At 46.2% G+C, this 24,461-nt stretch overlaps 1 protein-coding gene and 1 long non-coding RNA gene across 2 annotated transcripts in view; one reads left to right on the top strand and one right to left on the bottom strand.

The window, feature by feature from the left end:
* The window catches only part of Itih5 (inter-alpha-trypsin inhibitor heavy chain 5), a 100,045-nt gene that overhangs the window by 71,930 nt on the left and 3,654 nt on the right, over positions 1–24,461 (top strand). Inside the window, exons 8-12 of the mRNA XM_039096454.2 lie at positions 9,547–9,715; positions 13,830–14,139; positions 16,337–16,896; positions 18,294–18,347; positions 21,660–21,776. Of these exons, the coding sequence (XP_038952382.1) occupies positions 9,547–9,715; positions 13,830–14,139; positions 16,337–16,896; positions 18,294–18,347; positions 21,660–21,776 (1,210 nt within the window). The remainder of the gene's footprint in view (positions 1–9,546; positions 9,716–13,829; positions 14,140–16,336; positions 16,897–18,293; positions 18,348–21,659; positions 21,777–24,461) is intronic.
* Positions 6,359–16,404, bottom strand: LOC120097950 (uncharacterized). Its single transcript, XR_005495892.2, has 3 exons — positions 16,277–16,404; positions 9,274–9,494; positions 6,359–7,352 (listed from the first exon to the last, which is right to left on the bottom strand). It is a non-coding gene; the product is annotated as an uncharacterized LOC120097950 (long non-coding RNA).

The following is a 24,461-nucleotide window of genomic DNA, read 5'->3' as shown; positions in this document are numbered from 1 at the left end:
TGCATGTCTAGGAGTCCAGTTCTGCCTTCCATAGGCACCGCCAAGGGATGTTTCTCATCCACATCATGGGAGCAAGAAGGGCAAGTGCCAACCATAGGGACTTTGGGAAGATTTGGAGCAGAGTTTGTGCTTTGGTCTATTTAGATTCTGGCTGAATTTCATGAAGATTAAAAGACTACGTCACAGTCAACTTAAGGCAGACCTGGAATGGACTTCTAAGATGTCTTGTTAAAAGAAAATACTTCATTCTTCTTTTAATCCAACGAAAGTACACACAGGATGAGGAGTTTGTCACAGTCAAACAGTGTTAAGCAGAGAATAATCTTTAACCTTTGAGATCTTAAATAGCTAGGATTAGAAGAGATCTTGTCAAATATCTGTACCCAGGCCAAGGTTAGCTTCACTAGGCAAATACATGTATTTATATCCATTTATCTACATTCAGACGTTGTATTTCTATTTTGGAAATTTTTAAAATATTTTTTGCATATCTTTCTATATCCTTTTGTCCAAATACAGTCTGGAGGATTCAAGGTCTTTCCTTATGACATGTCTGGACAATGTTCACAGCTGGTCCTTATGTGTCAGCGGGGTTCATAGATGGGTGTTGACTGTGGATCAGGACTGTTGGAAACTAGCAGATGTCCTTCAGGGACCTCTTGCTGGCTGATCTTTTGTTTTTTAAGGAAACTTTTTTAAAAATTTATTTATTTGTTTATTTATTTATTTATTATAAGTGCACTGTAGCTATCTTCAGACACACCAGAAGAGGGCATCATTACAGATGGTTGTGAGCCACTATGTACTTGCTAGGAATTGAACTCAGGACCTCTGGAAGAGCAGTCAGTGCTCTTAACTGCTGAGCCATCTCTCCAGCCGCTGGCTGGTCTCTTTATGAGTTCTCTGTTGTCCTTAACAGACTTCCCGTGAATTTGTTGTTTTCTTGCCTCACCACAGTTGCTCCCTCTCTAGTATCCCCATCTCTCCCTGCAGAGCGACCACCCTGCTGCAGTTGCTACACACACATCTCCCTCTCCTCTGTGTCCCGTTGTGGAATTTTGCATTGAAAAAGGACGGTGACCTACCGGAAGCATAAGTGACATTCTGACATCAGACACTTAACTTCCTAATCTGACTACCCCTGCCCTAATTACCCTTTCCTCTGCTGAGACTCTCTGCAATGCGTCAGAATTAGGGAGATAGGATGTAACTATGCAGCCCAAGCTGGTCTCAACCTTGTGATCCTCCTGCCTTAGCCTATAAGTAGTGGTATTATAAACATGAACCAACCTGTATGGCTTTAATTAATTTTATATACCCGTTTGTATTTTTGTATGTAGTGTATGTGAGTATGTATGTGTGTGTATGTGTGTAAGTATGTGTGAGTGAGTGTGTGTGAGTGTGTGTATGTGTGAGTGAGTGTGTATATGTGTATGAGTGTGTGTGTGAGCGTGTGTGTGAGTGTATATATGTGTGTGTGTATGAGTGTGTGAGTGTGTAATGTGTGAGTGTGAGTATATGTTTATGAGTGTGTGTGTATGTGTGTGAGTGTGTGAGTGTGTATATGTGTGAGTGTATGTGTTTATGAGTGTGTGTATGTGTGTGAGTGTGTGTTAGTGTGTATGTGAGTGTGAGTGTGTGTTTATGAGTGTGTGTGTGTGAGTGTGTGTTTGTGTGTGTGTATGAGTGTGTGTGAGTGTGTATATGTGTGTGAGTGTGTGTGTGTGAGTGTGGGAGCCGAATTGGATTTGGGCCTGGTTGCCTTGTCACTGTTTGGCCTTAGTCTTAGATTGTAGGATCAAAAGCCTCTCCCTGTAATTTACGGCACAAGAAGTTTGCATTCATGGAATATTTTCAGCCAAACCCTTCTGGGTTTCCAGCAAGGTTTGACCCCTGCTGAGCCCTGCCCTTGCATGTGGAAGCCTTTTGTTCCCAACTGGAGGTCTGGCCAGGTACTTCTCACCTGAGTCAGAATTAGGCTGGCCTTCCTGGTTATTTCCCTAATTTATTCAGGCCACGTAGTCGGTCCTTTGTTACTGAAGTCTCAGTCAGGGTTCCCCACTGTGCGTGGCAGATACCTGCTAAGTGCTGTACTTGGGATCTATAGTTGGTCAGTAAAGAAACCAGAGGCTCTTCCTCTTCTGGCTTGACACGAATAACCTGTGTGTGTGTGTGTGTGTGTGTGTGTGTGTGTGTGTGTGTGTGTGTGTGTGTGTGTGTTTCTTTCACCCCACAGGCTTTCGCCCGATTCTCGGTACCGTTGTGTATATGTGTGTGAGTGTGTGTGTGTGAGAGTGTGTGTGTGTGTTTGTGTGTGTGTGTGTGTGTGTGTTATGCGGGTACACTGTGTTTATGTAGAGGAGGGCATGTGTTCCTGTGGGAACGGTCCTGTGTATGAAGGCCAGGGGTCAACCTCAAGCATCCTTTCTCAGGAACTAGCTGCCTTGTTTTGAGGAAGGCCATTTTTGTTTTGTTTCTGAGGCAAGATCTCTGCCTGGGACTTAACTAGGTTAGGTTGTTTGGCCAGCAAGCACGAGTGTGTGCCGTCACCCCTGGCTTCTGCACGTAGTCTCTGCGGCTCATACACAACTCTGCCTGTTTGTGAGCACTTTACTGACTTTGGTCGCCTATTCCTGAGTGAATTTCAGGGCACCATTGCTCCTTGTAGCACATCTTGGGGGTTCTTTCACCTCTCTCCAATATATAAGGCCCAGAGAGAGCTTTGAGACTCGAAGAAGAAATCTAAGCAATGTGGTTTCCGGGTGTTTCCATAGTTTTTGTTCAGGTTTTAGAGAGGTGTTGACAGGTCCATCACCTGTATTCAAATATATTCATCGAAGTTACAGCCTTGCCTGGTCTAAAAGGAACCCCACAGGGCATCCAGCTAGCCCTTCCTTATTCCCTCCTTTGCCTCCAGGATGGTTCGCAGGCTCGTTGAAGCTTAGATTACACATTCTCTGCCTCTCCAGGCTTACACTGATCTTTCTGGAATGTGCTAACCCTGGTTCTGGACTGTATCCTTGGACAAAGCTTGACTAGGCTTCTGTGACTCCTCAGCGTGTAAGTACGAGGCAGAGAAAGGTCAGCACAAGCCCACAAATGCTGACTCTGCTGTGTGGCCATTCACCACGTCCCTCTAGTCCCTCTGGATCCTTGTAGGAAAGGCAGAGATCTGAAGGTGATCAGTCCATCAAGTTGGAAAAAAGGAAGTCAGGGAAAGGTTAATGGAGGGTTGAGAAGCTGTAGGCAGCTGCAGCAGCTGTCTCTCCGCTTCCTCTGGGATGGGTTGGGAGATCGCCCTAGGCAGCTCCAATGGGACTGACTATAGAGCAGCTGTCAGCTGCTGGCCTGCTTTCTCACGGTGCACAGGAGGGTAGGTCACAGCCGAGGCCTTAAGGTCACGAGGAATGAGCAGTTAAGTTACTTATTCAAAAGGATGATGGGGAGACTGAATAACTGCAGAGAATAGTCAACGTAACGCAGAAAATCTGCACGAAGGAGACAGGCTCATTGCTCTTGGGATACTGCTTAAGAGTCCCTAGAGATACCAGCAGCTAAAACCAACAATTGCTTTCCACAAGGACCCTTGAGCCACGGGCCTCTCAGAGCTGTGGATTTGAGACACAACCTAAAGACAACAGCTGCTTAGTGTGGTTCTTGGGCACAGGCTCACAGACCTCCCAGGGATCTATATGTTTTGTTGGGGAACGACACCTGTCTCATGTTCATGCTAGGTGAGCTATCAAGAAAAAAACAAAAACAAAAACAAAAAAACCAAGGAGCCTAGCATGAGCAATTTCCTGCCTGGGTCCACTGTGTGGACACTGGGACCCCCCACTTTCCCACTCCCCCCCCCACCCCACCCCCCCTCACATCAGCAGGGTACAGGCATTCTTGTTGTAGCTTGTGCCTCAGCCACTGTGAGCCTACTCCTCATGGTTTTCAGTGATGGGACCTCTCTCTCACTTTTATCTGACCTCCTTTCCTGCAGCAGTGATGGGACCTCTCTCTCAGTATTATCTGACCTCCTCTCCTGCAGCAGTTTCTTTTCCTGTTGCTATGATAAAGTACTCTGACAAAAGCAACTTAAGAGAGAAGGGTTCATTCTGGCTTAGTGTTTAAGGGTATTTCAGCTCATACCATGGCAGGCAGGTCAAGTGGTCAGAACTTGAAGCAGCTAATCACATCCCATCCATTGTCAATAAGCAGGGTGGTGAAAGCTTGTTGGGGTCAGTTCTTTATTTATACAGTCTTGGCTCCCAGCCAGGGAATGGTGTCCCCCTACAGTGGATGGGTCTTCCCACCCGAATTAATGTAATCACAGTGATTGTCCATGGGCATGCTCAGAGGCCCATCTCTCAGGCAATTATAGATTTTGTCAAGTTAACGATGACCACTAATGATCACAGTTCCCAGAGACCAGTTTCATCTTTCTTACATTCATCACATTCCCTAACAATATTGTGTCTTTGACTGTTTTCTCTCTGTTCCTAAGGTCAACAACTACTTCTTCTTCTTCTCCTCCTCCTCCTCCTCCTCCTCCTCCTCCTCTTCCTCCTCCTCCTCCTCCTTCTTCTTCTTCTTCTTCGTTTCTGTGGTTCTCCCTCTTTCACACACACACACACACACACACACACACACACACACACACAGAGACAGAGACAGAGACAGAGACGGAGACAGAGAGGAAGTTTCCAAAGGACCCTGTAGCACACCAGAATTTCAACAGTGGTTAATGCTAGAGTGGAATTGTGTGTTTTATGTTTTTCTTCTGTTCTTATAAAAATGGAGGGCGAGATGGTGTGGCGACATGTGCCTTTAATCCTAGAACTCAGAGGTCAGAGCAAGGAAGGGTCAGGAAAAGCTCTGTGCTTCTGAGATAGCCAGGGGCTATATAGTGAGACTCAGCAGGAGGAAGTGGAGGAGGAGGAAGAGGAGGAGAAAGAGGAAGAGGAGGAGGAGGAGGAGGAAGAGAAGGAGGAAGAAGGGGAGGAGGAGGGGGAGCCACTATCACTGCCACAAGTACCAGACATACCTAAAACCTCAGCACTAGTGAGGTTGAAGCAGGAGAACCCATGAGTTGGAGCCATTCTAGGCTATATACGTTGTCTCAAATAAGGTTATGCAAGCAGGTGTGTAAGGGTCCTGCCTGGAGAACTAGTTGGCAAGTTGTCCTCAACTTTGAGAGACTCGAATTCCAGAGGTGAATCCAGAAGTCTTGGAGAACAGAATTGGTAGCTGTAAACTTGAATAAAGATAAGTTTGGGGGGGGGTATGAGAGCCTAGTTGGAAATTTGTCTGAAGAAGTCATCCTTTGACTCTTCTATCAAAAGGAGTAATGAGAAGGCCCTGAGGGAGACCATGGAAACACCATCGAGAGCCAGAGCAAGTCAGGCTTATGAAGGATGTGCCTTCACAGTGGAGCATCTCATAGATGTCTCTGACGAAGTTCTGACTTTTGGAGTGTAGATTCTGTTTATTGTCTTAGCACCCCCAGGCATGTTTCCTGTGGATGGAGTCAGAGCTGGGAAAGGAAAAAGAGGTCTCTGCATCAGTGTTCTGCTGCTGAGCGAAGGCTTTGAGCCAGGAGAAGGGGAAGAGACAGAGCCGAGGGACTTCCCTGGCATTATGGGGGGTAATAAGTACGTCTGAGCGTCTCTTTTCCTGGAAGTAGGAGGCAGCTCTGGGAAGGGTGAGGAGAAGGACTGAGGGAGACAGTCCCAGGAGATGGACTTCATGAAATGCACCCATTGTTCTCATTCCTGGGTGGATGTGGAATTCCTGTAGTGCTTTCTGCATGGATGTTACAGAAGATGAATCCATTAGCTTCTGCCAAAGAAATAAACTGAAAGGAACAAAGGAATAGAGTCTGGCAGGCGAGCTGGAACAGTTCCCAAGACAAGCTGCGCAGTGGGAGAGCTCTAACTCAGCATACTTGGCTTCCAATGGTCTTGCAGCTACAGATCCCACTGTCTTGGATGCCATCGTGAGTCCTGGCGTGAGACTTCCTGTGTTCTAATCATGTCTCCTATGGGACATGACTCTTAATTCCTCTGCACCTAAGCTGCATCGTACCCATGGGAACGCTGATTAGAGGCTTTACCACAGGTGACTGTGAGGACTGAGCCAGCCAATCATCTTTGACCCAGCATGATAGCTAATGATCAGAACTAGTAGCTGTTAGAGTCATCGTCATAATCACCATCATCATCACCAACACCTGCTTTCCTTCCTCCTCCTCTCTCCCCCTCCCCCTCCTTCTCCTTCTCCTCCTCCTCCTCCTTCTCCTTCTCCTCCGTCTTTCTTCTCCCTCCTCCTCTCCCCCCTCCTCTCCCCCTCCTCTCCCCCTCCTCTCCTCCTCTTCCTCCTCCTCTTCTTTCCCTCTCCTACTCCTCTTCCTCCTCCTGCTTTGTATTTCTGGCAATGTCTTTAGACTCTGCTGCTTTTCCAGGCCCCCAAAATGAAGAAATGGTGGGAATGTATGGAACAGTAATTCAGCAAGGATCACCAGGGAGCTGGACAAACACATGCACGGGCCAGAAGACCTCAGCTCATTAAGCACTTTGGGAGAGGGTATAACAGAGAGTCGTAAACGCAGATGCACCCATTCTAGTTTTCTGCAGTGGATTTTGGAGTTTCCTTTGGAATACAAGAGTTGGACTGTGGGATCTTAAGTGAGAACCTAGTTACAGGATGGAAAGATGTCTGGGGAGTGAGGGAGACAGAGACAGAGACACACACACACAGAGAGAGAGAGAGAGAGAGAGAGAGAGAGAGAGAGAGAGAGAGAGAGAGAGGTTTAGAAGGGAGAGTTGGAAAGTGGTGGGTGTTTCCCATGGATGGAGAGGCAGATGTCTGGATCTAGGATATGAATCAAGGTCCACAATACCCAGGGAAAGGCCAGCGGGGGGCTAGAGCAAACACATTCTGTACCACCCCCTGCCCGAAGCCAGTGCTTCTCTGAATTCTCCTTGTGCATCTCACTGAGAACCAAACGATAGCAAACACATCAGCCATGGGCCCCGCTCCCTCCCTTCTGAGCGTCTTTCAACTTGTTCCTGGTTTAGTGTTCAGGGCCGATGAGGCAGGCCTGTCATCCTGGTTCCACTGATGGGATAACTTAGGAGCAGCAATATTCGACATGTAGGTTCCTGCCCAGGGCTGAGCCGAGGGTAAACATTGTGCCCAGGGCCTTTGCTATGGCAACCACATCGAAGATCCTTAACTTCATACACCTTGAGTTTCCTCAAGCGTCTCATGACGGTACTCACGAACACGGCAGCGTTTGCCACAGTATCTGCTTTACAGATGTAGACTTTTTCCCTCTTCTCATGGTCTTATGGTTTCCTTTTCTGTAAGACATGTCAGAAGTAAAACAGTCACCTTTATCCAGTTATCACCCCCCCCAAGTCACCTGTATGCCTTCACTTTGCCCAAGGTGTGTGCTTTTTTTTTTTTTTTTTTTTGGTTCTTTTTTTTTTTTCGGAGCTGGGGACTGAACCCAGGGCCTTGTGCTTCCTAGGCAAGCGCTCTACCACTGAGCCAAATCCCCAACCCAAGGTGTGTGCTTTTTACTACTGCTTTATATTCTCTATGACAGTCAGTCAGTCAGTCCTTTCTGTTCCTTTAAGTTCTGGATTCCCCTCCCTTTCCCCTTTCCTCCCCACTCTCCTTCCTCCCTTCCCCTCCCCTCCTGTTCCCTCCCCTCCCCTCCTGTTTCCCTTCTTTCCTCTCCTCTCCTTTCCTCCCCTCCCCTCCTGTTCCCCTCCCCTCCTCTCCTTCCCCTCCCCTCCTCTCTTCCTATTTGTTCCCTCTTTCCCACTAACCCTCTCTCCACTTTCAGAAACAAAGTCATACTGTGTAGCGACAATGGCCTTAGCTAACCCAGTCGTGACACTACCCCTGGGTTCTGGGATTAGTGTGTAACACCATGCCCAACTTCAGATTCTTTTCTTATATCACCATGTCACTCTGGCTTACAGATTTTGTGATGTTTTAAAACACTATAACAGCACCCCAAGAAATGACTCAGAGGAGGATTCTTCCCACCAAACCCAATGAAGTGACTTCACACCCTGGGGCTCACAGGACTGGAAGGAGAGAACTATCCTCACAAATTGTCCTTTGACCCCCATACAAGACACTGCACAAGAACGCACAACGTATCCACACACACAGACAAATAAATGTAATAAAAATCTTTGAAAAAAATATTGTCGGGGTTGGGGATTTAGCTCAGTGGTAGAGCGCTTGCCTAGGAAGCGCAAGACCCTGGGTTCGGTCCCCAGCTCCGAAAAAAAGAACCAAAAAAAAAAAAAAAGAAAAGAAAAAAGAAAAAAATATTGTCTTAGTCAAAGGTCTATGGCTGTGAAGAGACACCACAACCACAGCAACTCATATGAGGGAAAATGTTTAACTGGGGCTGGCTTACAGGGTTCAGAGGAATCCACCATCATCATGGCAGGAAGCATGGTGGTGTGCAAGAGACATGATTCTGGAGAGAAGTTGATCATCTACATCCCGATCTGTAGGCATGTGGAAGAGAGCCACTGGGCCTAACCTGAGCGATTGAAACTCAAAGCCCACGCCCAGTGACACACTTCCTCCAATAAGGCCACGCCTACTCCACCCCCTGATCGTTTCAAATGATGCCACTCCCTGTGAGTCTATGGGGTTCGTTTTCACTCAAACTACCATCAATATATTTTTTATTATCTTTCATTTTGTAATTTGTTAAATGTTAAGTCATTTATTCCCCAGTACACCCATGTCTGCCACTTCCTGAATGTTACTGGGCAATAGGTTTGGGACTCAACCCCACCTACAGAAAATTTAACATTGGGTAAGGGGAAAGACATAAAATAAGCCACCATTAGCCTGAAAAGTGCTTGATGGTAGGAATGTGTTAGGTCCAGGGCCAGGTTAGAGAGAGGAATGGTGGGCCTCCTTGGAGCAGTGAGAAAACTTTCATAGTGGAACTTAGCCCATCTTTCTGGGGATGGCAAATGGCTTCTTGGTAAAAGATATGGACGAAGCAACATGGAGAAACATTCTAGTTTAAGAGAATGGTGCTTGGGGTCTGTGAGATGGTTCGAAAAAGGTAAAAATTACTATTTGCTATCAAACCCAGTAACTTGAGTTCAATCCACAAGACTCATGGCGGAAAGAGAAAACCGTCCACAAAATGTCATCGGACATCAGCTCATGTGACCTGTCAACTGTGAGTTCACATTCACACCCATGCACACATATGCACATATACAAAAATCAAACCTTAATTGAAGAGTTTTAGAAGAGAACAGCGGTTGTGAGGATGCAGCGACCTGATACACTACGGTTGGTAGCAGCATGTGACCCAGTGTTTCCTGAAACTCTCATGTCCTCTATTCGGCCATCTCATACCGTGTTCTAGCAGGTGGATGAGCGCTTTACAGGGCACACATTAACTATGAACCCGAAGCTGGTCCTGGTCATCAGTTTCTAAGTCAGGGAACCTGCGGACAAACAGGCTCAGAGGTAACCGGTTTGTGCTTTGTCTTTTTCTAGACCCGGGAGGCCCTGGTCACAATTCTCAACGACCTCCGACCCCAGGATCGCTTCAATATCATTGGGTTCTCCAACCGGATTAAAATGTGGAAGGACCACTTGCTACCCGTGACTCCTGACAACATTAGGAATGGCAAAATCTACATGTATCATCTGTCGCCCACTGGAGGTAAAAATAAGAATGATTCCAGACGGGCCCTTCTACCCAGCTTTGGCGTGACCATACACTCATTCTCTGCGGAGAGACAAGGCTTTGGGAGTGGAAGCTGATACTAGCAAAAGAATCAATGAGCATTTCCCCAGGTCCCTATATCGTCTTCGAGTTCGTAAGTTCTCGTTTCTTAGACCATAAGTTGGTCGTGACAAGCAGTAGTTGGAAAATCCATCCACAATGTGGATCCTGAACAAGGAAGCTGGTTTTGGTAAATCATTCTTGGTTGGGGAAGATTTTGAGGTTTATTTTTATTTTCTTATACGTGTGTATTTCTATAAATTAATCCCACCTGTGTGAAGGTGCCGATGGAAAACAAAAGAGGGCGTGGCATCCCCTGGAGTTGGAGTTGCAGGCAGTTGTAGGCCATGACATGAGCCTTGGCTCTTTTGGAACAGAAAGTGATCTTGACTGCTTAGCCATCTCTCCCTTGATGGAAACCTGAAGCCAAGTGCACCATCCAGAACTTAGTATGTGCTCAAGCAATGGCAAGTGGAGCTGCCCTGTAAAACAAGCTATGGTCTTGCCTGAGCTGTAGCGATGGTGAATGGGCATCAGCCTCAGAGGCTCTGCATTGAATTCAGGTTGTCAGACTTGCACAGCAAAGCCCTTGACCTGAAGAGCCTTCGTGCCAGTCCCTGCTGTCCAACCCTTTCCCAAGTGCAGCTACACTATCTTGTGGAGTTCCCATGTCTGCTAATTCCACTGTCACTATCTGGAAACACTATGCCAAACACGCTGGTCGGCCTTTTCCCCGAGTGAGGATCCTCATACTCATCATTCCCCATCCAAGGCGGAGCCCCCTCCTCCGATTTCCCACCTAAACTCTCTGTTTAACTTGTTGCATGGCCAGCACCTTGACTTATGCTGGCGTTTTCTATCAGTTGCCAGAACTGTTTTATCATTGGGCATTTAAAATAAAAAGATGAGTTTTAATATTATAGTTATTATCTATTAAAGAAAAGTGGCTCCTCTCTGTAGCCCCTAAGTCCAGGCATGTTGCTTAATGCATGATGCGGGCGAGGTGATTACCTGCTGGTTTCAACGTAGACTAGTGACACTGCTTATTATTAGAATGGTGCGTCTCCCAGAAGCAATAAACATCTTTAGAAGAAAGCTGATATTTAGAACCCAAACCTAAGAATCCCACTGTGTTCTCTGTCTCTCTCTCTGTGTCTGTCTCTGTGTCTGTCTGTCTCTGTCTTCGTGTCTGTCTGTCTGTCTGTCTGTCTGTCTGTCTCTCTCTCTCTCTCTCTCTCTCTCTCTCTCTGTATCTGTCTGTCTCTCTCCCTCCCTCCCACCTGTGTGCAAGTACCTGTGTTAGCCAGAAGAGGGCACTATGCCCCAGGACAATTGTGCGCTGCCTGATGTGGGTACTGGAAACTAAAGCATGTCCTCTTCAAGAGCAGTAAGAGCTCTGAACCACAAAACTATCTCTCACTCTTTTTCATTCCTTGCCCCTTCATTGCCTGGCCCTCCCCTGGAGAACATCACAGGGCTCTGCATCCTCTTTGAAATGTTCTCTCAAGGTTGGAGCAGAGCTTCTGGAGCTTGCATTCCTGGGTTAGAATCTCGCTCCACGCTTTGTTAGTCATTTACTTCCTTCCTAGTCCATAAAACGAGAGGGTGACAGTAGTCCGGCTACCAGCTACCGGAGTGAGAGAGTTAAACTATTTCAAGTGTGTTGAAGGGCCAGAGCAGATAAGGGCTCTGTTCTCCTTAAGATCAAATGTGCTGCTTGTTTTTATCCAACAGAGTAGTTCTCTTTCTGGTACTGGGGCATCCTGTGAGCTCTCCGTGGAATGGTTGGACAGTTGTGTAAGGACTCTGCTTGTGGAGGGAACCCAGCGCTGGTGAACGAGCGTGTAGGAGATGCCCTGCTCATTCTGAGCCCTGATGTGCCCTGAGTGCACATGTGCAAGCATGAGAGCTGAGCCACATTTATGCCCTGACTCTCCTTGGCTTTAGGAGAGGAAGAGTCTTGGCACTGTCAGTGCTGATTAAAGACAATACAGATGCGTGCTATATGTTCACGCCCACACATGCAGAGCCGAGATGAAATTACACACGATAAAAAGATCTTAAGGCTTAAGAAAATGCAAGGTTCTGTTATAGCTGTATCTTCTGCGCCTGTCTGGACTCTGCACTTCGGTGACGCGTGCGGATGCATCTGTCACGAGCACGGGTTACCTACTTTTCTTCTTTTGTTTATTGTTTTTCTCTTTTGAGACAGCCTCGCTGTATATAGCTCGGAGTGACCTCAGACTCTCAGTAATCCTCCTGCCTCAGCTTCCTGAATGCTGGGAATGTACATATGCACCACTATGTCCAGCTTCTAGTCTGTCTGTCTATCTGTTTGTTTTGTCTTTGTTTTGAAGACAGAAAGCAATGAGGGAAATAATTTGGTTCTTTTAAACATGGTACATTTTCCCATCCCAGCACAACGCATACATCTTACTAAAAATGGAGTTTAGAATGTGAAAACATTTAAAATAAATAAGTAAATATTTTAAAAAATAAAATAAAATTTTTTTCATAAATATTTTATCTCAAGCCAACTACATTAAAACAATGAGTTAAAATGAGGGGGTTTGGTGTACACGTTTTATCTCAAGACTCTAGAGGGAATCATCAAAAGAAACAGATGTCCAACACTACAGTGAGATCACCATCCTACCCATGGTGAGGCTCTGGCTGATAGGTTGAATTTGAATGGAACTTTTAGGTAATCCAGGAGCACTACTACAGCAGGCTCCCCCAACGCCTCTGCCAATCAACAGCCAGTCCCTTCACCCTCCAAGAAAACAGTTGTTTAGCATCTGCTTTGTCACTGAACACTTTAATCAGAGACGCTGATGACAACCAGCTTTGCCAGCGAGTGTGGCAGGGATGGTGAACACGTGCGCTCGCTTGCAAGCGCGTGCATGCATGTGTGCACATGGAAGCCAGAAGTCACTACAAGATGTCTTCCTCTCTCACTCTCTAACTTATTTCCCGAGACAGGGTCTTTCTTTCACTGAACCCCGGGTGCACTGGAATGGTTGGCTAATGAACTACTGTGTTCTGATATCTGGCTGTGTCCGAGGTCCTCCAGCTAGAGTTACAGAAGCACACGGTCACGCCTGGCTTTCCTGTGGGTTCTGGGGATGCAGATTGTGGTCCTTAGGATTGCATACCCAGCACGAGGTCCACTGTTTCACCCCACACACACACACACACCACCACGGCCAGGAGCTCGCATTGCAATGCTATCTCCCGTGGATTTTCACAAGCAGAGGTGATCCTGGAGGGACGAAGACAAGGACGCAGAGATAATAAAGGCCATTCATTGGTTCTTAAGTCATTTGGATCTCATCGGGGGAACATGTGAAGCAGCCGAGAAGTTCTCCCTTGCCCCCCACATCCTCACTCTGGGCTCTTGTCTCCTTCTATGTCTCTGCCTTCATACAGCGTCTGGTTCTTTCCAAAGATATTTTCATAAAATACTAGAGAGCCCATTGATATTAAGGCAAAGGGAACTTTATAGGCTGAGTCGTCACTGAACACCTTCAGAAGATTTTTATTTTTAAGTTTGAGTGTGTGTGTGTGAGTGTGTGTGTGGTGTGTGTGTGTGTGAGTGTGTGTGTGTGGTGTGTGTGTGAGTCTGTGTGTGTGATGTGTGTGTAGTGTGTGTGTGATGTGTGTGTAGTGTGTGTGTGATGTGTGTGTAGTGTGTGTGTGAGTGTGTGTGTAGTGTGTGTGTGGTGTGTGTGTGAGAGTGTGTGTGTGTGAGTGTGTGTGTGGTGTGTGTGTGAGAGTGTATGTGTGAGTGTGTGTGTGGTATGTGTGTGTGTGACAGTGTGTGTGTGTGTGTGTGTGTGTGTGTGTGTGTACCTCCTCACTCGCAGGACGTTTTTACGGTAAGATAATCACTTACATATAGTAAGCAAACACATGTCAGATTTCTAGATAGACCACAAAGTCACCACCACTAAAGTCCTGCCCAGACTCTGAATGGAAGAAGGCTGGCTGCCGCTGTGACCGTGCCTGCAGAGGTAGAAGCCATGAGCTGTTCTGTGTTGATGTCCTACAGGCACGGACATCAATGGGGCCCTTCAAACTGCCATCAAACTGCTCAACAACTACGTGGCCCAGAATGACATCGAAGATCGAAGCGTGTCCCTCATCATCTTCCTCACGGATGGGAAACCCACCTTCGGAGAGACCAATACCCTCAGGATTCTCAGCAATACCAAGGAAGCCACTGGAGGCCAGATCTGCATCTTCACCGTTGGCATCGGCAATGACGTGGACTTCAGACTGTTAGAGAAGCTTTCGCTGGAGAACTGCGGTCTCACGAGGCGCGTTCACGAGGAGGAAAAGGCGGGAGCACAGCTCATCGGGTAGGTTCTCTGTCTCCTCATAACCAGGGGCTGAGGGTAGATGTGGTAAAAACCCAGAGCTAAGGGCTGCCTTTTTCTCTCAGTCGCTGGAATAAAGACCGTTCACTGTGTTGAGGGATGTTACCGTGGGTTTGATTCTTATATTTAAAATCATTTTTTTTGGTTCTTTTTTTCGGAGCAGGGGACTGAACCCAGGGCCTTGCGCTTCCTAGGTAAGCGCTCTACCATTGAGCTAAAACCCCAGCCCCATTTAAAATCATTTTTAATTATTTCTTTTTGTAGCACTGGTAATTGAGCCCAAGGGCTTGTGTATACTAAACAAATGATTTATTCACCAGCAAGCTAGCCAGCCCCTCTATGATTTTAGTTTGATATGTGGATCTTGTTAAATTCCCAAATGGCCTTGAATTTGTTATCCTGCTGCCTTCGACCCTAAAGTATTTGGTGTAACAAATCCTTGTGTGTAACACCATGTCTGGTTCATAATGGTTTTTGGAAAACAGGTTTGAGTTTAATATGTGCCTTTAGGTAGGCTTTGAAGGCTGTCTCTGCCTCGGTTTCCTCTTTTGCAAAATGAGGATTATAACCGATGACAGTTTAATGGACAAACTTGTAAAGATTAATAAATACTGCACATTCATGGTCAGGTAGTTGTTGACAGTAGTACTGTCCCCAGATTCAGCACAATGTGCCCCAATCTGCATTATACAAATATGGGATCTATTTCAAAGGAAAAGCCTTTGATCTAGATTTCAGTTGCCACAACCAAAGAAATTTATGAACGATAAGCCCGTCTCTAAGATACACAAGCCAAACAGGTGGGCGCTATGGGACTGGCTGACACTTTTCTCCAAAGATTGTGAACACATAGATCGCCTTCCTACCTTATAAAAGAAAATTATCCAAAACCAGATTCAAAGAGAGAAAACCTTCTGGTACCAGAACTAGCGTTTAATCAGGAGGTGATGAGGAGAAGCAATTGCCTTGAAACCCATTGTCAAAACTGCCATTGTCCCAGAGATGCTCTCTATACCTTGTGTTTCTGGAGAACTTAAAACAAGCACACATTTTGTGTATTCATAATCTCCTGTGACCCTCACGAATAGCTAGAAGGTGGTAGGTAAGGGTAGACATTGAGATGCCTCACAGACATATCTAGCTGTACTGACTTACTAAGTGGTTTTATTTAAGTGTCCTTAATGGTTGATAAAGGTTAGTCCAAATGGGACTCCATGCCCCCACTTCCTTAGGCCTTATTCTTATCCGCGGCATAGAAATTGAGTCACTGTCATTTCTGATCTCTAGACCCAGCAGGAAGAAAAGAAACAGAAGTGAACACGGGCTGTTTTACTACAAGCACATGTCTTGGAAGGCGTACATAGGGCTCCTAGCTACATTGCATGGGTGAAACCATGACTCATGACATAGTTGTCCTCAACAGAGGCTATGAATTCTTTTGTAGGCAGATGGTCACATGCCCAGTTAGGAAACTATCATCTAAAAGGAGTGAACAGACATAGGAAGAGAGCTGGTGACTCTGGAAAGATGCTGCTAATGTCTCAGGTCTATTGATGACATTTGAGGAAATGGAGCCACGTGTCTTAAAGCAAGGGAGTGGAGACAGGCCCCAATGTCCCTCCCTTTCTAGATCCTTAGAAGGGAAATGGTAATAGCATTGCTGAGTAGCCAGAAGCAGCCATGTAACAGGTCCACAGGAAACGCTACTGGAAGCAAATGCTACATCCCACAGAAGCTCTATCTAAAGTCCAGGTGGGCTAAGTTTCATGCACGGCCCCAGGTGCCTTCATAGTGTGTAGTTGATTTTAAAAAGCAAACGTAAGCAGAACACTGAGAAACTTAGGTGTGTCCAATGAAAATTTACCAGGTGCTTTGAGCAATTTTGGAATTGTATCACAGGAAGACTGTTTTAAGAAAGTAAGGTTCGGCTAGGCAGTGGGGGATTTTGATCAATTCCAAGGAGGCTACTGTCCTCCTTCCTCTGCAGACCTGGAAGCTCTGTGAAATAGTGAGTGTTCACTCGCTAGAGGGATTTAGGTCACTGCTGCTACCAAGCAGAGCAGTGCAGGATGCAGTCACGTGCACAGTTGGACCCATACCCTCTGAGAGTCTGATTTACCTCAGGACTGACCACCTGTAGCCCAGCCGGGCCCTGATCCTCTCTGTCCTCCCTCTGCAGGTTCTACGATGAGATCCGGACGCCGCTTCTTTCTGACATCCGCATAGATTACCCTCCTGACGCGGTAGAGCGCGTCACCAAAACCCTGTTCCCCAACTACTTCAACGGCTCCGAGATTGTGATTGCAGGCAAGATGGCGGACAAGAAGTTTGATCAACTGCACGTGGAGGTCACTGCCAGCAACAGTAAGAAATTTGTCATCCTGAAGAGAGACATCCCTGTGGAGTCCCGGAAGATGGGGAATGACGTCTCCGTCACGCCCGGCTCAGTCAGCGGGGGCGGGAAGGACCCCAACCATCTCGAGCGTCTTTGGAGCTACCTCACGGTGAAGGAGCTGCTGAGTTCCTGGGTGCAGAGCAACAGTGAACAAGAGAAAGAGCAGCTGAGGCAAAAGGCCCAGGCTTTAGCCTTGAACTACCACTTCCTCACCCCCTTCACCTCCATGAAGCTGAAGAAGCCGGGGCTCCACCCGAACCAGCTGGAGGACACCCACGGCATGTCTGCAGCCACAGGACCCACGACAGTGGTGCAGAACCTGCGAGAGGCCAGCATGCAGCCAGGTAGCATGGGCTCGGGGGTGGCCTGTGTGTAAGAGCTAACTCCTCGTAAGACCAAGGGAACCTCAGAACCTTATCACAGCGTAAGCGTTGTAAACAATGACCCTACATGGAGGGCACGGTCGCCAGATGCTACCTCAAGTAGCTATGCTTGGTCTAAACTGTAGCTCACAAGCACATTCTTTAATGGCAGGCGGAGGAGAAATGTTGCTCACTGAAGTCACCTCATGGGGCTGAGGTAGAAAGACAGTGAGCCTAAGCTCAGCCTGGGCTATGCAATAAGATTGTGTCTCAACAAAACAGAGACAAAGAGCACATATACATTGAAAAAAAAAAACCCAACATGAGCACTCTTGAAAATTCGTGATTTACACACCATTCACTTTGATGAGAGTTGACAGAACTCTTAGTGACAGGAAAAAGTTTAAACTACAAACAAAGGCCACATAATTGGTTACTACCAGCATATGGAAAGTGGCCTGGTTTTTAATGGGTATCATTTTTATTGTTCTTGTCAAGTTTCCATCCCCTAGAAAGGAGCAGAACGTTAACCAGGCCCTCCTAGAATCACATAAATGCTAATTTATTTCCCACATTAAACTCTGACAAGCATGTACACCGGCAGAGAGAGCATGGAGTTCGGATCCACAGACCTTTCCGGAGCAGCTATGAAGTCCGGGACAGACTTAGGGACCTCCCTGAGGGTACAGTTGCTTGCCTGCAAGTGGGGACAATAGGACACTCCACGAAGGACCAGTGCCAGCAGTGAATATGAAGCCAGTGTCCTTTGGCATGGAATAAGTGTTCTATTAATACTAGACACCTCTCCCATGGGGTGTGTAGTCCTGAAAACGTATTGAGGGCTTCAGGCCTTTCAGCACAAGCTGTTTCCCATCTCAGATAAATGAAGCATCTGCTGGCAAAGTTAGCGAGACTCCATTCTGGCTTGTTTATGTGAAATGTTATTACACTTAATTTATTTATTGTGTGTGCGTGTGCCTGTGGGAAGGGGGACAGGGTGCTGTGCAGAATACAAGTAGAAGTCAGAGAACAATACGAGGGGGTTGTTTTCCCCTCCACCATGTGGGTCTTAGGTACTGAGCTCAGTTTGTCAGGCTCGGTGGCAAGGTGGGTGACTTTACCTGCCGAGTCATCTTGCTGAATCATTTTTGGAGGATCCTTTTAGTTCTTAGATTTGGTTTCACCTTATTATTGGTCACAGGGTCTCATTCTGCAGCCCGAATAGAATTTGTAATCTTTGGCTTTTTAATTCTCACAGTTATTATAAATATATCTGGAAGCTGTGGTGTATTTCTCGTCCCCACCCACTGCTCTCTGTGCCTCTCTGCACATCTTTAAACCCAGCATCTTTCAGCCATTCTTTTCTGTGTCCTTTTCAGAGCCTGCTCCCAAGAAACCATACGGCCCAAGAATTAAAATCTCTAAGACATCGGGTAAGTGAATGTGTAATTTAGAGTAAGAAGTTTTTGTGGGTTCTCTGAAGCCAGTTAAAAACGGGAGCTCGCAGAGCACGCCCTCCCGCTCCTGGGTTGTTCAGCAGCAGGAGCGTGTGGAAGAGAACCAACACAAGCCGTTGTATAAACACCAAGGAGATGACCCAGCCTGGCAGGAGTGCCAGGAGAGGAGGCGGAGAGAGGAGACTCACTCTGCTTGTTACTCTGTTTAAAGGACACTGGGTTTATAGAGCTGAAGCGTGCTTCCAGCATCTACGCTCCCAAAGTTAAAAACAGTGTTACAAAAATAAAGATGTCGGCTGTAGGCAGAACTTCTTTGTTTCGGTTTGGGTTTTTGGAATTTTTGTTCTTGTTTGCTTGTTTGTTTTTGTTTTTGAACCCTTGGCTTTGAAGGGAAGCACAGGCTGAAGATGTAGTAAAATTCCCTTTTGGCAGCGTCTTCTAAGAATGTAATATACTAAGAATCCGGTTGGAAGAACGTCTGGGTTTAGTCTCCCAACGTCTGCATCTTCCCCTGTAAGTTTTGGTTCTTCTCTTTCTGCTGATCAGCCAGACAAGCGTGTTTACAAAGCCAGGGACACCCCCAAGGGATCGATGTGAGGAAAGAAGCACCGAGTGTCCCACTGAAGGGATGAGCTTTCTTATGGTGTTTGTGAGTTGTGGAATGTGAACAAACCTTTCTCTTGGACGTTGCCTGTGGTGATGACTGCTGGGCTCCTCCACACATTCTTGGAACAAGTGAATGATTTCCTGTGTATGAGGCAGGGAGGGGGGGTATGTTTTCAACGCAGCAGAAACTTCAGACAACAACAGTTAGGCAATCTATCACACGGTGCCAAAGATGGGCATTCTTTCTTTCATCAAGACAGATTCCTGGGGCTGGAGATGGCTCAGAGGTTAAGAGCACTGAATGCTCTTCCATAGGACTTGAGTTCAAGTCCCAGCAACCACATGGTGGCTCACAATCATCTATAGTGGAACTGATGCCCTCTTCTGGTGTGTCTGAAGATAGCTACATTGTACGCATATACATTAAATAATAAATAAATCTTTTAAAAAATTATTTCTAAAAAGAAAAGATAGATTCCTTGTGGTGTCATGTCTCCTGCCCCTCTTGCTACATTTGTATGTGGGTGGGTGCCCATGTGGGTGGTTGTCAGAGGACAACCTCCATTTTCATTTCTTAGAGCCCTTACACATTATACATAAGACGTGATCTCCCCTTGGCTTGAGATTTCACCAAGCAGGGGAGAGTTGCTGACACCAAGCTTATAGAGATTCACTTGACTGGCCATCTCGGAGATTAGAAAGCGCAGGCTACCAGACTTGACTTTTCACATGCATTTTAGGGATTGAATGCAGGTCCCTCTACGTGGGACCTAGGGCCTTTATAAATCGAGTCATCTCTGCAGTCCTCACCTTGCATTTCTTTATGTTGCCATTCACAGGGGCCTTGAGGCACCTCAGGGTGAGAGCTGCTGAGTTCACTCAAGCTCTTTTCGGAGAGATAGTTCGGGAGTCACAGGGAAGACATGGAATTCCTTGCTGCTTGAAAAGACTGAACTCCTCCAGACTTACAGTTCCAACACACACACACACACACACACACACACACAAACACACACACACTCACACACTCACACTTCCCATCTACATATTCACACAGAGCAGAAAGGTATTCCCAGTCACGTTCTCTGTGTAAGTCAGGAAGAAATAGAATCTCCCGTGTATTAAGAGAAGACTATGGGTATTGATTCCCAGAGAGTCTGCAGAGGAAGAGGCAATACTGCCTACCTTTAGCAGAGGTGAAGACGGGACGAAAAGGCAAAGAATAGGAATGAGGCTTATAGTCTCATCTGTGTGACCCAAAAGGGACACTGCCACTGTTGTCACTGACTACAACACTCAGCCTTCTAGTGACTTTTCTGCTTTACCTGTCACTGACTGAATGTGGGCTGGTCACTAGTGCCAAGGGTTACAGTCAGCCTGCACTGTAATTGCCTACGAAGTTGTGTAGTAGGAGCGTCCAACCTGTTGTCGTTGTGGCATGACGTTTCGGCATGACGTTGCAGTCTACAAAATTTATGTTCTAGAACCTACAAGTGGGTTTCAAAAGGGAAAAGGCAATTTTATAACAGGGTCGGGGAGACGGCTTAGTCAGAGCACTTGATGCACAAGCATGAGAACCTGAGTTCGAATCCCAGCAGCGAGATGCCACATGCATGCCTTTAAGTCAGTGCCATGGGGATTGCTGGGATGCCTAGTTCTAGAATCAGTGAATAAGGCAGAGAGTGATAGAGAGGGCTACCTCATGCCTTCCTTTGGCATGTGCACAGACACAAACGCTTGTGCCACATGTGAAAATACACACTCCCACACCTACATATACATATGCTCACTCAAAAAAATTCCATAATGATTTGAGTAAGTTTAAATCTTTTGTTGAGGGCTGGAGAGATGGCTCAGCGGTTAAGAGCACTGACTGCTCCTGCAGAGGTCCTGAGTTCAATTCCCAGCACCCACATGGTGGCTCACAATCAACTGAAATGGGATCAGATGTCCTCTTCTGGTGAAGACAGTTACAGTGTACCTACATATAATAAATAAATCTTTTAAAAAATATCTTGTGTCGAGCTGATTCATAGCTGTATCCTCAAGATGAGGGTTGGACACACCAGACTGTGTTGGAGAAAGAGTACTTCCCATGAAATTCTTACCATAGAAAAGAAAAGATCTCTTATTTTTTTAAGATTTATTCATTCTTATTTTATTAGCTTGAGTGTTTTGCCTGTATGTACAACTGTGAAACACTTACACGCAGTGCCCCAAGAGACCAGAGGAGGGCGTCTGATTCCCTGGAACAGGAGTTATGGATGGTTGTAAGCCTCCATGTAGGTACTAGAAACTGAAGTTGGGTTCTTTGGGGTGGGAGGAAAGCCAGTGCTCTTAGCCACTGAGCCATCCTTCCAGCTCTGTGTCTCTGCTCCTTGATTAGACAGCTAAGGGACAAAGCAATTGATGGGAGTGCCCACAGGGGAAGTCAAACTCGGGAGTCATTGGAAAGTCACAGAAATCCTCCCTTCTCTTTTTATATCTTCTTACCTCTCAGAGCCTAGTTGTCCAAAGGGTGATGGAAACACCATCATGACTAAATTCACTTTCCTTGTTTGGATTCAAGGGCACTGTTCTTATAGCATTATGATTATAGTTAAGCAAATGATGTGTCTGATAACATAAAGAAGTATTTAGCCAATAAGCACTTTTCCTTTTCTTCTTCTCTTGCTCCTGTAGTGGATGGAGATCCTCATTTTGTTGTGGATTTCCCCATAAGCAAACTCACTGTCTGCTTTAACATTGACGGAGAGCCTGGGGACATCCTACGGCTGGTCTCTGATCACCTGGGCTCTGGTAAGTTCTATTTTCTCTCGTGGTCCCTAGAGAAAGAGAGTGGCCATTTCACACCCTGTGCTGAAGATGAACAGCCAGTTACAGAAGAGAGACGTTCTATAAATGACCAATTACAGAAAAGAGACATTCTATAAATGACCAGTCATAGAAGGCAGACATTCTAGATGCTCAGCAGACACCGATGATTAGTAAAGGAACTGTACAACGTTTCCGGACACATATTCAAGCCCTTTACCGTACACCCCTAGTATAGTCTTGAACATACACCACAGCAGCTGTAGTGTCCATCCTGTGAACTGGTAGTAGTGATGCTGTGCTTGTCTCACAAGCTGTTACATAATAGAGTCAACTGAATCGTGGGTAGAAACACTCAAGTGCTATAGCAATGCAGCACATCTTATTATCATTATGTCTTCCCACTCAGACGCTGTGGTGGTAGGTAGGTCATGGTCCTTGGAGACCTATAGTTCAGACAGTAAACACACAGATCAGAAATGTACTTAAAAGGGGCTTTGCCCCCCACCCTGGGTACAAAGAGGAACGGAGCGAAAGAAATTAGCATAGAAAATGCTTTTGGTGTACAATGCAGGTAACGTTGCTTGGGGGCAGCCACATAGCCCAGCACTGTGAGGACCAGCTTTAGCATGCACTAATATTGCCAGGTACTAAGCAGTAAGTGTCTTGGCAAGAAAAGTTATAGCCGGGCTGGGGATTTAGCTCAGTGGTAGAGCGCTTACCTAGGAAGCGCAAGGCCCTGGGTTCGGTCCCCAGCTCCGAAAAAAAGAACCAAAAAAAAAAAAAAAAAAAAAAAGAAAAGAAAAGAAAAGTTATAGCCAACTCCCACAGCTGGCATTTGTGATGTGACCACATGAGGTTTAGTCCCTGGTCTACTTTACCAGATTGTTTTCTTGCAAGCTGCCCTCACTTCATTTTGGTTGCTGTCTTAGTTAGGGTCTTATTGCTGTGAACAGACACCATGACCAATATAAGTTTTATAAAGGACATTTAATTGGGGCTGGCTTACAGGTTCAGAGGTTCAGTCCATTGTCATCAAGGCGGGAGCATGGCAGCATCCAGGCAGGCATGGTGCAGGAGGAGCTGAGTTCTACATCTTCACCTGAAGGAAGCCAGGAACAGACTGACCATCCTCAGGCAGCTAGGAGGAGGGTCTCCAAGCCCACCCCCACAGTGACGCACTTCCTCCAACAAGGCCACACCTTCTAATAGTGCCACTCCCTGGGTCAAGCATATGCAAATCATCACAGTTGCTATGTGAAAATGCCTTGAGGGGTTGGGGATTTAGCTCAGCGGTAGAGCGCTTGCCTAGCGAGCACAAGGCCCTGGGTTCGGTCCCCAGCTCCGAAAAAAAAAAAAAAAAAAAAAGAAAATGCCTTGACCAAAAGCAACTTGGGGGAGAAAGGGCTTATTTTATCCCATAATTCCAGGTTACAGTCCATTACTGTGAGGAAGTAAAAGGGGCGGGAACTTAAAGAAACTAGTCATATATTCACAGTCAAGAACAGAAAGACATTTCTCTACCCTTATACAGTCCAGGACACCCCCCCCCCCCGCCACACACACACACATATACACACATTGCATAGGGAATGGTGCTGCCCACAGTAGGCTAGGTCTTCCCACATCAACTTAAGACACCATCCTGTAGTCATGCCCCCAGGCCAACCCAAAGTAGACAATCTGTTCTTGAGACTCTTTTCTCAGATGATTCTAGGTTGTGTCAAGATGACAAGGCTCACCACCACACAGGCCTATCTAACCTCAGAGTTAAATCTCAAATAAATAAATTTATAATTTGAGAAGCTGTCTTTGTTAGAGTTTTACTGCTGTGAACAGACACCATGACCAAGGCAACTCATAAATGACAACATTTAATTGAGACAGATGTCTGGAAAGTTGCAGCTGTGCTTATAAGAAAGTAATCGGAGAAGCAGTTGCATTCAGCTAAGCCTCTTTCTGTGATGAACCCCCAAATACCCTTAGGTTCCATACTCCTACTTTTATAAGACAAGGAACTTCAGATTAGTATCTTAACTGATTTATCCAAGGGTAAACACATGTTAGGTAGAAGTAATCAGCCTCCCAAATTAAAAAACCATTTGAGATCTGGATCGATGACATCAAAGGATCTCTAAAGTCTGATTATTGGCACCTTGTAGACACAATGCATAATGTACCTATCATGTAGACACAATGCCACAGCAGCAGGTGCCCAAGTGACACAGGAATGAAAGGACATGAAGGGATTAACCACTTTCTATGGCAGTTTGTCCCACACCTAGTCCTTATTCCTACATTTGAACATGGAGGGATGCCCATTCATGGCTCCAGCATTCACTTGCTCAGTCAGCAAACACTCAGCGGCCCATAGGCACGGTCCAGACAACAGTCTTGGTGGTAGAGACAAAGATCAGAAAGATGGAAGGAAATTCATTAGACACTATCTATGGCTTTCTGTAAAAGTTATAAAATGTGTGACATCAAAAACTTAAGGGAGAAAATTTTATTTTGGCTCCCGGTTTCAGAGTTCATAATCCTTGTTTCCATCAGTTCTGGACCCAGGGTGAGGCAAAGAATCATGTGGTGGTGTATGGGACAGAGAGGAATCACCTCATGGGTGATAGGTTATCTCTCTGACACCGGTGAAATGAGCCAATTTAAGCCAGA

The sequence above is a fragment of the Rattus norvegicus genome, chromosome 17 (genome assembly GCF_036323735.1).
Source record: "Rattus norvegicus strain BN/NHsdMcwi chromosome 17, GRCr8, whole genome shotgun sequence".
In the NCBI taxonomy this organism is placed as follows: domain Eukaryota; kingdom Metazoa; phylum Chordata; class Mammalia; order Rodentia; family Muridae; genus Rattus; species Rattus norvegicus.
This window is presented reverse-complemented; position numbering and strand designations above follow the sequence as displayed.